The sequence below is a fragment of the Mastigoproctus giganteus genome, chromosome 7, assembly GCF_048544385.1.
Source record: "Mastigoproctus giganteus isolate SK-2022 chromosome 7, ASM4854438v1, whole genome shotgun sequence".
NCBI lineage: Eukaryota > Metazoa > Arthropoda > Arachnida > Uropygi > Thelyphonidae > Mastigoproctus > Mastigoproctus giganteus.
The window spans coordinates 147,112,127-147,127,577 of NC_143581.1; the positions used below are offsets into that span (position 1 = coordinate 147,112,127).

The 15,451-nt window shown below is 36.2% G+C and overlaps 1 protein-coding gene across 1 annotated transcript in view; it reads left to right on the top strand.

Moving 5' to 3' along the window:
- Positions 1-15,451, top strand: part of Prosalpha3 (proteasome alpha3 subunit) — a 124,369-nt gene that overhangs the window by 82,849 nt on the left and 26,069 nt on the right. The window contains exons 5-6 of the mRNA XM_090377130.1: positions 5,044-5,132; positions 14,408-14,538. Of these exons, the coding sequence (XP_090233256.1) occupies positions 5,044-5,132; positions 14,408-14,538 (220 nt within the window). The remainder of the gene's footprint in view (positions 1-5,043; positions 5,133-14,407; positions 14,539-15,451) is intronic.

Consider the following 15,451-nt stretch of genomic DNA (forward strand, 5'->3'; position numbering starts at 1 on the left):
AATGCAAAGTACTGCATATGTGTAGAAGTAACCCCAGAGGAACGTACCAACTGTGTGGTACTACACTTAAGGTGGTAGAAAATGAAAAAGACCTGAGAGTAATTGTTCAGTCAGGTATGAAGTTTTCTGAGCAATGCAGACAGGCTGCCAGAGCAGGTCATGGGGTTTTGTCAATGATATACAGGAATTTTACTAGCAGGGTAAAGGAGGTGATTATTCCTTTGTATAAGGCAATGGTCATGCCATGCCTTGAGTACTGCGTGCAGGTCTGGAGGCCTCATTTTAGGAAAGATCTAGATTTGCTTGAGCATGTACAGAGAAGGGCAACAAGTTTGGTGTGGTGAATGGAGTCCTCTTACCAAGAGAGGCTTAAGTTCTGCAAATTGCAGCGGGTGGAGACTAGGCACCTGCGAGGTGATCTGATTGAGTTGTATAAGGCCTTGAATTGGTTGAGCACACTGAATTCTGATGGGATTCTTCTGCTTGCTCAGACTACGAACCTAAGCGGGCATAAATTCAAATTGAGGAAAGACAGCTATAGAGTAGATGTGCAAAATTTTGCCTTTAGCCAGCGGATGGTTAATTGTTAGAACAAACTTCCATCTGTTGTGGAAGTTTATAGCTGGAAGGAGGAATTCAAGGAGGAATTGGACAAACTTTTAAAGGAATTGGTTGTGTGAATTTTTTTTTTGGCTGATGTTACATGCTACAAAGCTCATATGCTTGCTTTCTTGCATCATATGCCTCTGTTACTATTACTGTATCAGGCAGTTGCACTCAACTCACACTACTCTAAACTCGCATGCCTGTAAAATCTATACAGACTGACCAAAAGCTGCAAGTACGGTAGGTGCTGCAGCTGTTTTTCCTTCACTTTACAGTTACAGCCTCACTACCACTAGCTTACAGCATCTTCTCTGCTGATGAATTATACACTATCAAGTTAGCACTTAGTAAGATTATAGAGCTTTCCCTCAGTGCTGTCTCTGCCGTAGGAAGGATTTCTCATATTCTCATCCTACATTGAAACTCATTCATTCCCAGCTATTCTCTTGCAGTGTGTCCAATCAGTGTCACTCTGGAATACCGAGAAATGAAAGTGCTGACTTTGCTGCTAAACATCCTCAACCCGCTCTCTCACAACATCCTCAGGTTCCTTACACTGACTATAAGTGTGTCATATGCAAAGCATTCTATGATAAATGGACACAGATCTGGAAAAGTAACAACAACAATAAACTTTACCAGATAAAGCAAGAACCAAAGCTGTGGCTCTCTGGCTTCTGATGAAACAGATGAGAGAAAGTGGTATTGGCAAGACTCAGAATTGGACACACTCATCATACGCATCTCTTCCTATTATTGGGAGAAAATCCACCGCAGAGCTTATGCTGTCAAAGACAACTTACAGTCTGTCATTTTCTGGTTGAATGTCCCCTACATTCAACCATCCAGTCAAACACCTTTCAGTCACTTTCCACATTGAATATCTCATTTTATAGGAAATGAAAGAAATATAGATGAACTTTTGATATATTTAAAATGAATTAGATAGTATGAACCAGAGCTGTAATGCTCAATACGTTTTATATTGATATCAATTATTGTAAAATAATAAGAGAAGTTTACCTCAATATAGTAAGTAGAACACTTCTGTATGATACTCTCCAGAAATTAAAACTAAAAAATCAGATCTTGCATTACAGTAACAAATAATTAAAAATCAATTTAATGCAATTAAAAATAAGATTAATTAAAAGAATTTAAAGAAAAAATTGCAAAATGATTTTTCTTCCTGAAGCTGACAATGCTTTTCGACCATATGTTGTGATCACAGGAATGAAAATTACCGAATAGGGGTGAGTGTGAAACTTAAATAGGAATTATTTGTCTTCGCGCATGCGCGTAAAAGCCCATGAATCAGAGATCAGATATAGCTGGTGGACATTAACAGAATTCTCTTGTAATTTAATTTCTACAGTTTCTGCAATTAATAGTCGCGTATAATTACGTTGGACACTTAAGTATTTTGGCCTTGTTAAATAAAAAAGTGTGTTTTTCGTTAACGGAGTGAAAAGCTAATTCTGACACTGCTGAATGAGAAGCACAAACTGAGGCTACATGTTGATTAAAACGAATATTCAGAGGAAAACGCATTGAACCTTGGTAAGACGAGTTGCAATCAACACAAGAAATGTTGTATACCAGGTCATTAATTTGTGTTGCGAACGAGGAAAGGACTGAGCGATTGTTCAGTATAGTGTGTAATTTCCGCATTGGCCTGGCCACAATTTTAAATTCAGTATCTTTAAAGAATCTGTTAAGCTGTTTGTGCCACTGTTCAACATATGGGACAGAAATAAAGTATTTTTTGATATTACCATTGTTGGTTGGTGTAGTATTTTGTATTCTATCCTTAGCTTGTACCCTAATTCGGTTTATTGTAGCAAGGGGATAACCCCTGTTTAAGAATCTGCTGGTTATTTGTATTTCTGAGCCCAAAGCAGATTCCGTCGTTGAATATTTATAGGCATTTAGAAATTGATTAAAAATGATTGATCTTTTGTAGGTGAATGGGCGATAGCTGTTATAATGTAGAAGCATACCGGCGTTTGTAGCTTTTCGATAGATGTTAAATTGGATTTTATTCCAGTCCTGAGTAAGCGTGAAATTTAGAAAATTTAATGAAGATTTAATGTATATACTTAACAATTGAGCATATACATTTGATGCCTTTTCAACCCCGTATCACATACTATGGGAGGTATTTAGACGATGTTGTAGTTATTACTGATATATCCAAGACATTTTACATTCGTTTAATAATATTCATTCTAGACACAAATTTACATTGGAAAGGGAGGATACGGATACAAAGTCATTATTAATTTTTCAATGTTATTTTTTTCATTACATTTGGCAGTAGTAAAATGACAAAAGGAAACATCTTCATCTATGCATTAACTGTATTGATATTATTGAATTGATAAAATAGTTGTTATAATGAATAACAGATGATTTTAATGACATTAGCATAAATTCTTTTGGAAGGATTAAAAATATTTGAAATTTCCTCACATGTCACTAGTGTTTAAATGACTGATTTACACATTTCTTGTGTTTCTATATTGTGACTAAACTTTCACTACCACAAAACATTTAATATTCTTCTTGTTGGGGAGAAGGAACACTACTCAATCCTTTAGAGTTATTCTTTAATGAATTACCAAGTAACATTAGCGCATTCTCCATTTTAGTTTCTACTCCATTGTGTCCGTTTTCATTTGTTGTGCGGTATGCAAAAGATGATTATAGAAAAAGAATGACAATTTTTCTTGCAATTATTCACTAAACTATCATAATGCTGTAATAGTTTAATGTGTGTTATACATGCTTTATACATATCACATATGGGCAGATCAATTTTTGATTGGCGCATCTGCTGTACTATATATGGGCAATTCAGATAATTGTTTAAGCTTTCATTTAGCAAATGGCTAATTCTTTGGGGAATGGAGAGCAGAGTGTATACTTTACTTTTTGACAGGCTCAGACAAATGCAGCTGTTTTTAAATATTTCTTTTTTTATTATTATTTTTTTTTCCTCCTGGCAGCTAATCATAAAGATTTATCTATTTTTGCTATAAGCAAGTGATGCGGGAGAAGGATTATAAACAGAAAATTATTCTTTGTATTTTCTAATTTTCACCACCGGTAATAAATCTTAATAGTTATGTAATTATAGTAAACAAATGTATTGTTCATTAAAGATTATTTTAATTAGTTATCTAAAATATTAAGTTTAATGGGATTTTAACAAATAAAATACAGCTTTTGTATTGCCATTGATACTAAGTGTGGTTGGATAGATATCATAATTCAAGTTGTAAAGATACTTATGAAAATATTAGAAACCATGATGCAGTTTTGAATCTGGAAGTCTGCACTGCAACATTATGTGAAACAGGCTTCCCAATTCAAGTATCACAAAAGCAGTGACACCTACATGTGTGTGTGACATGGATTCTACAGTTATCTGGAAATTGTTGGGTGTATGCTACACAAGGCTCAGTTCTGATGTAGCCATAGTTTTCTGTGATTTGGATTTTACATTCAAAATCATTCCTTAAAATCTTGCGGTGGAGATCTGATGACTGTAGAGGCTGTGAGAAATTCTTTACTTCACTGTCATGTTTCTGGAACCATTGTCAAACACATCCAGAACAAAGACTATTGTTAAAAAAAAGTGACTGTGTCTTTTGGATGGGGGAGGAGGATGGGATTTCTTGTTCAGTGTTGAAGTAGTATCTTCCAAAATTTTGTGTGCATTGTAGAATGGTTTCAGTGGCACTGTGTGCCACTGAAACCATTTAAATGATATTCCACTGTCATGGGCTTACAGTGTCAAGGTGATGCCTATAGGGTTAGTGTCATGCATCCTCTGCACAGAAATATGAAATGAGATCTGTCAGACCGCAGCACTTTCCCAGTTGTTAACGGACCAAAATATTGCTATAATGAAAAGTTTGTTATTGACAATAAAATCACCATTTCCTCTGCATTTTTTTACCTGTTGCTTGTTAAATATTGGAATATTGGCATACATACTCCTTGCTAATGTTTTATACCTCTGTTATTGAAGGAGTTGGCATTTGCTAGATCTTCCCTGTCAAGATGTATTTCCTTTTTCATTTTGCAGACCTGGACATGGTGATACTCTTGAGCACCTTAGTAATAACTGTCATAATCTGTGAAACAGTAGCATAAGTGATTTATGTTCCTCTAGGAGTTTGGGTATATGTTTCCTTCTTTTTGACTTGGAGCTACATGCATTTGCAATTCATTATGAGTCTCCTGTTAATCAAGTAGCATTGAGATATGTATAGCTGTATCCAGTGACATTGTCCATAACCTAATATTTTGCATATAATAGTCTGCAGGGCTGTAACAAAAGTTTCTAATGATTTTTAACTTGTATACATAGTATTTAGCAATGATTGGCTCTTTGGTTTTCCATTGATCACCCTCTGCTTTTTCTTTTAGGTATCTCTTGCAGTTTGGCGAATCAATTCCTTGCGAACGTCTTGTCTGCTGGCTGTGTGATTTAAAACAAGCATATACTCAGTATGGAGGTGAGCTTAGTATTATAATTTTAATGAACTGTGAGGTAATTTTAAAAATATATGGAATGAAACTCAAGTGGAAAAAATTAAGCATGTGTCTAGTTCTGAAGCTTGTAGCATTCGCTGTGCTCATTTCGTTGATCAAGTGAATTGCAAGTGAAGTGAAATGGCAGTCCAATGTGGAAACACACCAACTCAATGCAACACAATAGGAATGAAGAGAAGATTCAGAAAATGTATTTGTTTTTATATCAGTGAAGGGGAAACACATTTCACCATAATAACGTAAAAACCCACACAATTCCAGCTATCGGTATTATCACAAATGCGATTAGATTGAGTTTACTACCAGTTTATAACAGATTCCACTAGCAGAAATGCAAGTGGAAATTGTTTTTATTGTTTTATGGCAGCAACCCCCAGAAATGTGCTTTAGTAAAATGTGAGCGAGTGAGGTGTTAATAGAGTTGTCTCTGCCTTTACAGTGTTTATTCAGTTGCTACACACGCACAGCTTTGTTTATGTGTATCGTGTGCCTCCTCATTTTGTAATTGTGCTTTATTCCCTAAAAATGAGTAAAATACTTAAAAGATGTGAAAAGGAAGCGTCCTGGTGAAGACACTACAGATTCAGAGAGAAAAAAGAAAAGCAATATCGGTAAACAGAGGCAGACTGTGTCAAAAATTCTTACCCAGGAAAATTTGTATTGGCCTCACACTAGCATTTATGGCCAAAATCACACTGGCCTCTGGCCCACCAGGGGTTTCCCCGGTAAGGCTTATGGCCAGTCCGCCACTGTCGATACAGAAAAAAATATGAAACGCTTTGAGAAAAATGAAAGACCGTGTGATATTGCATGTGCTACAGACCTAAATGAGGCAACGCTGAGAATTAGAAAGAATGCAGAGAAAATAAAAACAACTTTCATAGCAGGAACAACTCAAAATGTAATTGAAATCCATTAGATCAAGGCACAAAGAATTGGAAGAGATAGAACGGCTGGCAACTGTTTGGATAGAAAATCAAACAAAGAACAAGTTTGCTTATGATAGAAGCAAAAGCATTAGCAATATTTTATTACGAAATAGTCGTAATAAAATATGTAACTATTTTATTACGATTATTTATTGTGTTTGGTAATGTTTTGGTTACAAATGTATGTTCAATCTTGGGTGGTCGGCACCTAACCCAATTTTTCCCATAGGGCCTATTGTTTAAATTTCACAATTTTGCATTGCACGAGGGTTTCTAGGAACACAACTATCTTGCTATACGAGGACTGACTGTACTTGAATCTTTGGAAAGTTTTTGATACTGTTGCACATGGAAGACTACTGTACAAATTGGAGCGCTGCGGCATTAAGGGCAAGTTGCTAGAATGGATAAAGGGATGGTTGAGTGGGAGAAGATAGAGTGGTAATCAATGGACAATGCTCTTCATGGACTAATGTTATTAGTGGAGTCTCCCAGGGTTCAGTGTTGGTTCCATTTTGTTTTCTGTATTTATTAATGATATTGATGAAGGTATATCAGGCGTAATGTCTAAGTTTGCAAACGATTCAGATATTCACTTCAACAAAACAACAGATCACCCTTTGTTGGGGTACAGGAAAACCACTTTCTCATAAAACTCTAACAGGGTGCTTACAGTAGAAGATTGACCAGAACCTATAGTCCAGATGTGGAATACCCTTGATCTGCCCACTGGCTATGGATACACAGAAAGTAGTTGACCAGCTCGACTTCTCGGTATGTAGTAGTAGAGGTATGTGATACATGAAAGCAAGCTTATGTAGCATCAGCCAAAAAAAAAGAAAAGAAAACCCATTTCACACATCCATTCCCTCTAAAAATTTGTCGAGTTCCTCCTTGAATTTATTAAACTATCAATTTCTATAACAACAGATGGAAGTCTGTTCCACCAATCAACTACCCGCTGACTAAGGCAAATTTCCGCACATTTATTCTATAACTGTCTTTCTCAACATCAGACTCGTAATCTGAACATTGGGAAGATCTTTATCCCATCAGAATTAAGCCTGTTCAACCCATTCAAGGCCTTATACGCCTCAATCAGATCACCCCCTTGCAAGTGCCTACTCTCTAGAAGCTGCAATTTGCAGAACTCGAGCCTTTCTTGGTAAGAGAGAGAACCGCCTTCGTTTCCCCTCACCAATCTTGTTGCCCTTCTCTGTGCTTGCCTCAACAGCTCTACATCCTTCCTAAATTGGTCTCCAGACCTGTACACAGTACTCAAGATGTGGGCTGACCACTGCCTTATACAAGGGGATAATCATCTCGTTATCCCTGCTTGCAAAATTCTTGTATATCATTGACAAGATCCCATGACCTGCTCTTGCAGCCTGTTTGCACTGTTCAGAAAACTTCATAATTTACTGCACATTTACTCCCAGGTCTTTTTCATTTTCTGCCACCCTAAGTATCATACCACACAGTTGGTACGTTTCACTAGGGTTCCTTTTCTACCCATATGCAGTACTTTGCATTTGTCAATGTTAAACTTCAGTTGCCACATCTCAACCCATTTGCCCAAATTTTTTGGATCCTGTTGCAGTAGCACACTGCCATTACTGTAATTAAGAACTCTGCTAACCATTGTATTATCTGCATACTTGGACATTAAGCCTGATATACCTTCAACAATATCATTAATAAATATACAAAACAACACTGGGCCCAATACCGAACCCTGGGGGACTCCACTAATAATATTATTCCACAAAGAGCAGCATCGGGTTACCACTCTCTGTCGTCTCCCACTCAACCACCCCTTTATCCATTGTAGCAACTTGCCCTTAATACGATACTGCTCCAATTTGTACAGTAGTCTTCCATGTGCAACAGTATGAAAAGCTTTCTTGAAATCCAAGTACAGTCCATTCCGGTTATTTGGGGCACGTCGGGACTAGTGCATTTTGGCAAGATTAAGCAGCTGCCCCAATTATCCGAAGTTTCACATAAATACAGTAAACCCCCGCTATTTGCGGGGGGTTACGTTCCTGAGAAATGTCGCGAATACAGAAAACGCGAATACTGAGTTATGGCTCCCATGGTAATAAAGGGGTTCCGTTCCAAAGTGTGAAATATATAAGAAAAACTAGTCTAAAATTTTGCCTATGTATGTATTATATGTACCTTCATAATATGACTATGTACATAGACAGTACATAGTGAAATGTAAGCATATGGCATCGAAATGAAAATAAGAAACAATTTAATATTAAATGTAATATTTATTAGAAATTTCAAACAAATCTCTCAAACCAGCGCCTTTGCTAGCAAAAAAACTTATCCCACCTGTGCTATCACCAGTTTCGCTAAAGTGTTGATAAAGGAGTTTTGCCTTTTCACGAATGATGTGTGAACTTAACGGAATTTTATTTTGAGTTCGGTCTTCTATCCACAGATTTAAAGCCTTTTCCATTTTTTCTAATTTAACATCACGAGTTACAGAGCAAATTTTTGAAGCAATTAGCGCGTTTTCACGGACACTACGGCGGATTTTTTCTTCCGATTTTTTGATTGATCCGTTGACTCATTGATTTTATAATGTTTTGCCACTGAGACACTTTCACCATTAGAAATTTTATCTAATAACTCAATTTTATTCGCTAATGTCATCAGCTTCTTTGATATTTTCACATTTCTCTTGTTATTCGTAGCCATATTTTTGTAGGGGGTTAGAAAGAACTTGTCCACAATAAAGTCACTTTGTTCCGTTAACACACTCGAAAAAGTCTGTTTTACACTGCAAAACGGTAGATTTATCATTTTTTAAGCATATCAATTTATAAATTGATAAATTTATTCAATTTATAAGCATATAAATTAAAAGCAAACGATGAAACCTTCCATGACAAGCGCATAACACATACCGAACAAGGATTAGCGAGAAACATCCGCGCTCGCGATTTTGTCACCCCTCTTCCCCCACCCACTGAGCGCTGTTTTGACCGGGAAAGATAATTTTAGCCACCCCCATGTTTTTTTATGGCGGAAAATATTCACGGTGCATTAAAATTCACATTTTTTTAGGTTTCATTTTATATTAAATCGGCGATCGCGAATACGCGAAACCGCGAATACAGATACCGCAAATAGCGGGGGTTTACTGTAGTTAAAAATACAATGTATCCCCCCCTTTACAGTTGGTTCACTGTACAATCTAATCACGTTACGACAAACTCAACATAGTAAAGTACTGTTCACTATACGATGTGCAGTGAGCGCCGTTCATTGTGATCACGTTTGTGAATTGAATTTTAATTCTATTAAAAGCGATTCTAATTAGCGAAAATAGGAGGAATATTATCCACAGGCTATAAAGGCAAAGATATATTAAGCACGAATTTACCCTTTATTACCTTACTTACCAATTAAAAAATTAAATGATACGTGAAAATCAGAATATACGCGATAATCTGAATAATTAATATGTACTGTAATATGTACATACGAACTAGTTGACATTTCTGTTCACTGACATTTGTGGGTGGGGGTTAAAATTTAAAACAGTAAAAAGATATGCAATCAATAACAAAGAACACGGCACACACAAATTGCAAGTAACACGATATGCACAAGTGAGAAGGGAATAACGAGTTACAAAGCTTTAAAAATAGGAATGAAGAGAAGAGCTGAAAATTAATTTTTTTATATGATTGAAGATTTCATGGAAGTGTAAATGTAAAATGTCACCGTAATAACCCACAGAATTCCAGCTGTCGGTATTATCGCAAATTCAGTAAAATTGAGTTTACTGTCCATTTATGATAGATTTCACTAACAGAAAAGCCCAATAAACAGGTGACTGCTAATTGTTTTTATTGTTTTATGGTTGTGACCTCCAGAATTTCAATCGAACCATGTGGTACCGTCGGAGACAATCGTAGGGTAATCTCCAGTGCTGCAGTCTCCTGCCCCGATTAAACAGCATGCTGTCCCAATTAAGCGAAGTAAACCTTGGCTATTTTCTCGATTGGTTTCTGTTTTTTTAGATTTTCCCAAATAAACGGCTGCCCCGATTAACCGGTGGCCCAAATAACCGGAATCCACTGTATATCACATCATAGTATCCAATCAAATGTGGGACAGGAAGTTGGATAGATTTTACGGGTACCACTAAGTTGCCGATGGTAATCTTTTAAGCCAAAGAGTTTACCATTGCACTTAGCAACAGCACTGTTGCCTAAATTTCTTGAAGGCGAGAGGGGCGAACAATGCGTACCCAGTTAAGGCTTTCGTAATCCGTTAACCACATAATCTCATATAGAAAATTTTCTTTGTTCTACAAACACTATTTTAAATGTAATTGCGAAGGGGAATTCAAAAAAATTCACCAAACAGAAAAATCTGATATAAAGAAGTTCGTTAAACAAAGGTCAGACTGCACTTATTATTTATTATGATAATTTTATTTACACCCCTATTTGCGATGGTTTTAATAATTATCGTAAAAGGGTGCATAGGCACGAATTTGCAAAGGGCGCAAAAAACCTAGCCACGCCTCTGCTTTGAAATACATTGTATTTTGAGTAATCTAATATTAATTTAATGAGATTACACTATACTAGTACTTGGAATTTTAACAGGGCACATTTGCATATCTACTCCACTCTGTGACCATATTAACAAGTATTATATGCTATCAAAAAAAAAAAAAAAAAAGACAAATGGAGATGATGTCACTGTTGTATCATAACTGGTTGCACTAATATTCCATACTGTGTGCAGCAGATGTTTACATTTGGAATGCAGGTTGCACCATTGCCAACCTAGAGAAAAACTGCTTGGAACCTTTTCTGAAAGCCCTCAACTACTTTCACCAATCTAATTACTTACAATAAAACTTAAGCCAAATCCACTATCAGAGGAAAAACCAAGTGTGACTCTTGGATTGTTTTTGTCTTGACTATTTTAAAAATACTGACTCATGATTTGTCTAGAAAAATATGCATTGAATGGGTAATTTGTACCATCACCTTCTCCCATAATTTGTTGGAATGGATGAGACCCATCCTCTTGTACCGAAATTACAAATGCTCCAGTAGACTCCTGCAGTATCAAAATTACAAATGCTCCAGTAGACTCCTGCAGTATCAAAATGAATGCAGAAAAGTACATGAACTTTTTTATGCATCTGTCTCTTCCATATAACCAGTTGTTTATTCAGAAAATTTTGAGCAGGTCTGCAAACAGTGTAGAAAGAATGAATGGTATCCATTACAGCAGGAGTAACTATTATGTTAGACCCATGCAACTTACTGATTTTTTTCTAACTGGATCTCTTTAGTAAACACTTATTCCCTTCTCTTGGTGCTGTACCGGAACTGGACAAGGGCCCTTCTCTAGTCTAGATTTACAGGCTTACAAGTTTGAGCAAAATGTTTGAAAGGATAGTCCACAAATCAACAAATCACAAATCAGTCTAAGATCCAAGTGAGATTCACTTGGACCTTAGATTCATGTAATCTAGCTGATCAGCAGTGTGGTTCCATTTATGGAACTTAATGAACTCCTAAAGGCTGAATCCCAGATGCACAATGTTTATCATGGTCACCATAGACATTGAAGAAAGCCTTTGACACTGCTTTAATATGAGATTCTTTTATGTGCATGTATCATCTGCGACCAAAATCCTAAAAGTAATTCAAAACTTATTATTCAGGTTCAATATGATCTTTGAAAATATCTTTTTCTCTATACAGATACTGTAAACGTGTAAGTAGTAGTAGTAGTAGTTTTTCTCTATACAGATACTGTAAGTAGTAGTAGTAGTGGCATGTGATGCAAGAAAGCAAGTTTATGAGCTTATGCAGCATCAGCCAAAAAAAAAAAAAAATCACACCATTCCCTCCAAATGCCTGTCCAGTTCCTCCTTAAATTTATTCAACCTATCAACTTCCACAACGACAGATGGAAGTTTGTTCCAGCAATTAACCACCCGCTGGCTAAAGGCAAATTTCCGCACATCTATTCTACATCTGTCCTTTCTTAATTTGAATTTATGCCCCCTTAGGTTCGTAATCTGAACAAGTGGAAGGATCCCATCAGAATTCAGCGTGCTGAACCCATTCAAGGCCTTATACACCTCAATCAGATCACCGCGCAGGTGCCTAGTCTCCAGCCACTGCAATTTGCAGAACTTAAGCCTCTCTTGGTAAGAGGATCCCTTCATTCCCCTCACCAATCTTGTTGCCGTTCTCTGTACATGCTCAAGTAAATCTACATCCTTCCTAAAATGAGGTCTCCAGACCTGTACGCAGTACTCAAGGCATGGCCTGACCATTGCCTTATACAGAGGGATAATTACCTCCTTTTCCCTGCTAGCAAAATTCCTATATATCATTGACAAAACCCCATGACCTGCCCTGGCAGCCTGTCTGCATTGCTCAGAAAACTTCATATCTGACTGCACAATTACTCCCAGGTCTTTTTCATTTTCTACCACCTTAAGTGTAGTACCACACAGTTGGTACGTTTCTCTGGGGTTACTTCTACCCATATGCAGTACTTTGCATTTGTCAAGGTTAAACTTCAGTTGCCACTTCTTAGCCAGTCTGCCCAAATTATCCAGATCCTGTTGCAGTAGCACACTGCCATTACTGTAATTAAGAACTCTGCTAACCTTTGTATCATCTGCAAACTTCGACATTAAGCCTGATATACCTTCATCAATATCATTGATAAATATACAAAACAACAGTGGACCTAACACCGAACTCTGTGGGACCCTACTAATAACATTAGTCCAAGAAGAGCAGCACCCATTGATTACCACCCTCTGTCTTCTCCCACTTAACCATCCTTTTATCCATTGTAGCAACTTACCCTTAATACCATTCTGCTCCAATTTGTACAATAGTCTTCCATGTGCAACAGTGTCAAAAGCTTTCCTGAAATCCAAATATATGATATCAAAATTATTTTTTGCATCCAGTTCCTTTGTAACCACATCATAATATCCTATCAGATTTGTCAGACAAGACTTTCCCTTAACAAACCCATGCTGTGTCTGAATTATTGCTGCAGTCTTGTCTAGATGATCCTGCAATGCATCTTTAACCAGTGACTCCAATATTTTACCAGGAACAGAAGTTAAACTAACTGGTCTGTAATTACTCGTGTCACCCTTCGATCCCCCCTTTGTGAATTGGGGATACATTTGCACATCTCCAGTCCGTGGGAACCTCCCCTGAGTCCAAGGATGCTCTCATAATTATGGCTAAGGGTTTGCTTAGTTGCTTTGCCGCCTCCTTTAATATAACTGGATAGATCCCATCCACCCCAGGTGCTTTTCTTATGTTTAACTTCAACAATTTCTCCTCCACTTTGCTTTCAGCTATTACAAAATCATTAAGTATCCTGCTACAATTTGATAACCTTCTGTCATTTTCAAACCTTAATAATTCCTCACGTGTGAATGTAGATGCAAAATACTCATTCAGTTTGCAACTCATCCAGACTGTGTCCTTGGCTTTAATTAGTATTTCTTGGAATCTTGTATATTGGCTATCTTCTGCCCTTCATCTACTTTGTCAAGAATGACCACATTTCTCTTCTTTGTCAACTTTTCTGATATGAGTGGAAAAAATTAATTCCTGAATTTTTTCAACAACTGTACCATCACTGAAAAAATAGTTACTTCTAAAGAGAAAAAAATTATTCTCGGAATTATTTGAATGTCCTTTTTAAGTTATTAACAGACTTGTAGAGAGTTCAAAATGCTTATGCACTACTCATGGTAATTTTGATTGTGATGCCAAACCATGTGTTCAGAGAAGTAAGAACTTGTTGAACACTTGTCTTAACATAAAAGGTAAATAAATAAAAATTGTACCATGTTCTTTGGTAATTGTTAATATTATTATACATGAAATCTATGAATTTACTGACTTTTGTTTAATAGTAATACATGGCATTGCAGTTGCTTTATCTCATTATATTTGAGGACCTTTCCTGTTTTCAGCCAAGGAATAGCTCTTATTATAATTTTTACATAATCACAAAATATGCTATACTGTAGAGAATTGTATTGACTTTTTTAGTTTTAAAGAAATTTTGGTTGCCATTTAATTGCTAGGTTCCTGCATTTCTTTTGTTGTTATTATTTTTATTCTTCTAGCTTTAATTTTGACATATGGCCCTTATATATATATTATTTTGTATTTATTTCTGCAGTTGTGTTTATTGCCACTGTGAAATAAATATAATTTTAAATAATAAAATACTTATTAATATAATAAATATTTTTGTAATTACAGGTAAAAGACCATTTGGAGTGTCAATTCTCTACATGGGCTGGGATAAACATTATGGCTTTCAGCTTTACCAGTCTGACCCTAGTGGCAATTATGGTGGCTGGAAGGCTACTTGTATTGGAAATAACAGTGCTGTAAGTAAGCCATTCACTAAATAGTCATGTATAAGAAATAATGCCAACAGTTATTGGCTTACAATAAATAAGGAATAATTTACTGCTTTGGTTATGTCACTGAACAGTGTCTTATTTTATCTTTGTGAAGGATGTGTCACACAAATTGAAGAAGGAACTTTTTCCAGGAATAGTTACCATATTTATTCAGCTTAATTTATTATTTGTTTAATTTGGTAGCGACCAAAAAATAAATAAATAATAAAGTTGTCATTGATAACTTCATATAATTCTATTTTTGACTGCAACAGTGAATGCCAGTGGTCATTTCCATTTGGAATAACCAGTGGCATTCACTGCTTCTTATATGTTAAAGCTTCACTCATTCAGCAGTGTTTTGTTTATAAGTGCAGTATATCATTTTCCTTGGCCTTATTTATCTTGCACTCGAAAATTTGGTTATAGTGTCATTGAGGGTTCCACAATATTCTTGATGTTATTACAGAAGTTGCCTTTTTTTCTTTCTTTTTTTTTTTTTTTTTTTAAATTACATTGAAATTGGCAGAAATTTTATTATCAAATTTAATTAACAGATATGAAAGCATATATACACTCACGTAAAAGTTTGGAATCGTTTTACACTCCCAACTAAAAGTTTGGAATCATCATCAGCCATTTTCAATCCACTGCAGGATGAAGGCCTCTCCAGCAACTTTCCAGTTCCTTCTGTTTTGAGCACTGGCCATCCATTTACTACCCACAAACTCATGAATTTCATCTATCCATCTCCGCCTTTGCCTTCCAGGATTTCTTCTAGCTCCTCGTGGGTACCATTCTGTTATTTTTTTATTCCATCTGTCATCATGTCTTCGAGCTATGTGTCCTGCCCAAGACCAATTTAGTTCTTTAGTTTTGATAAGAATGTCCTTTACTT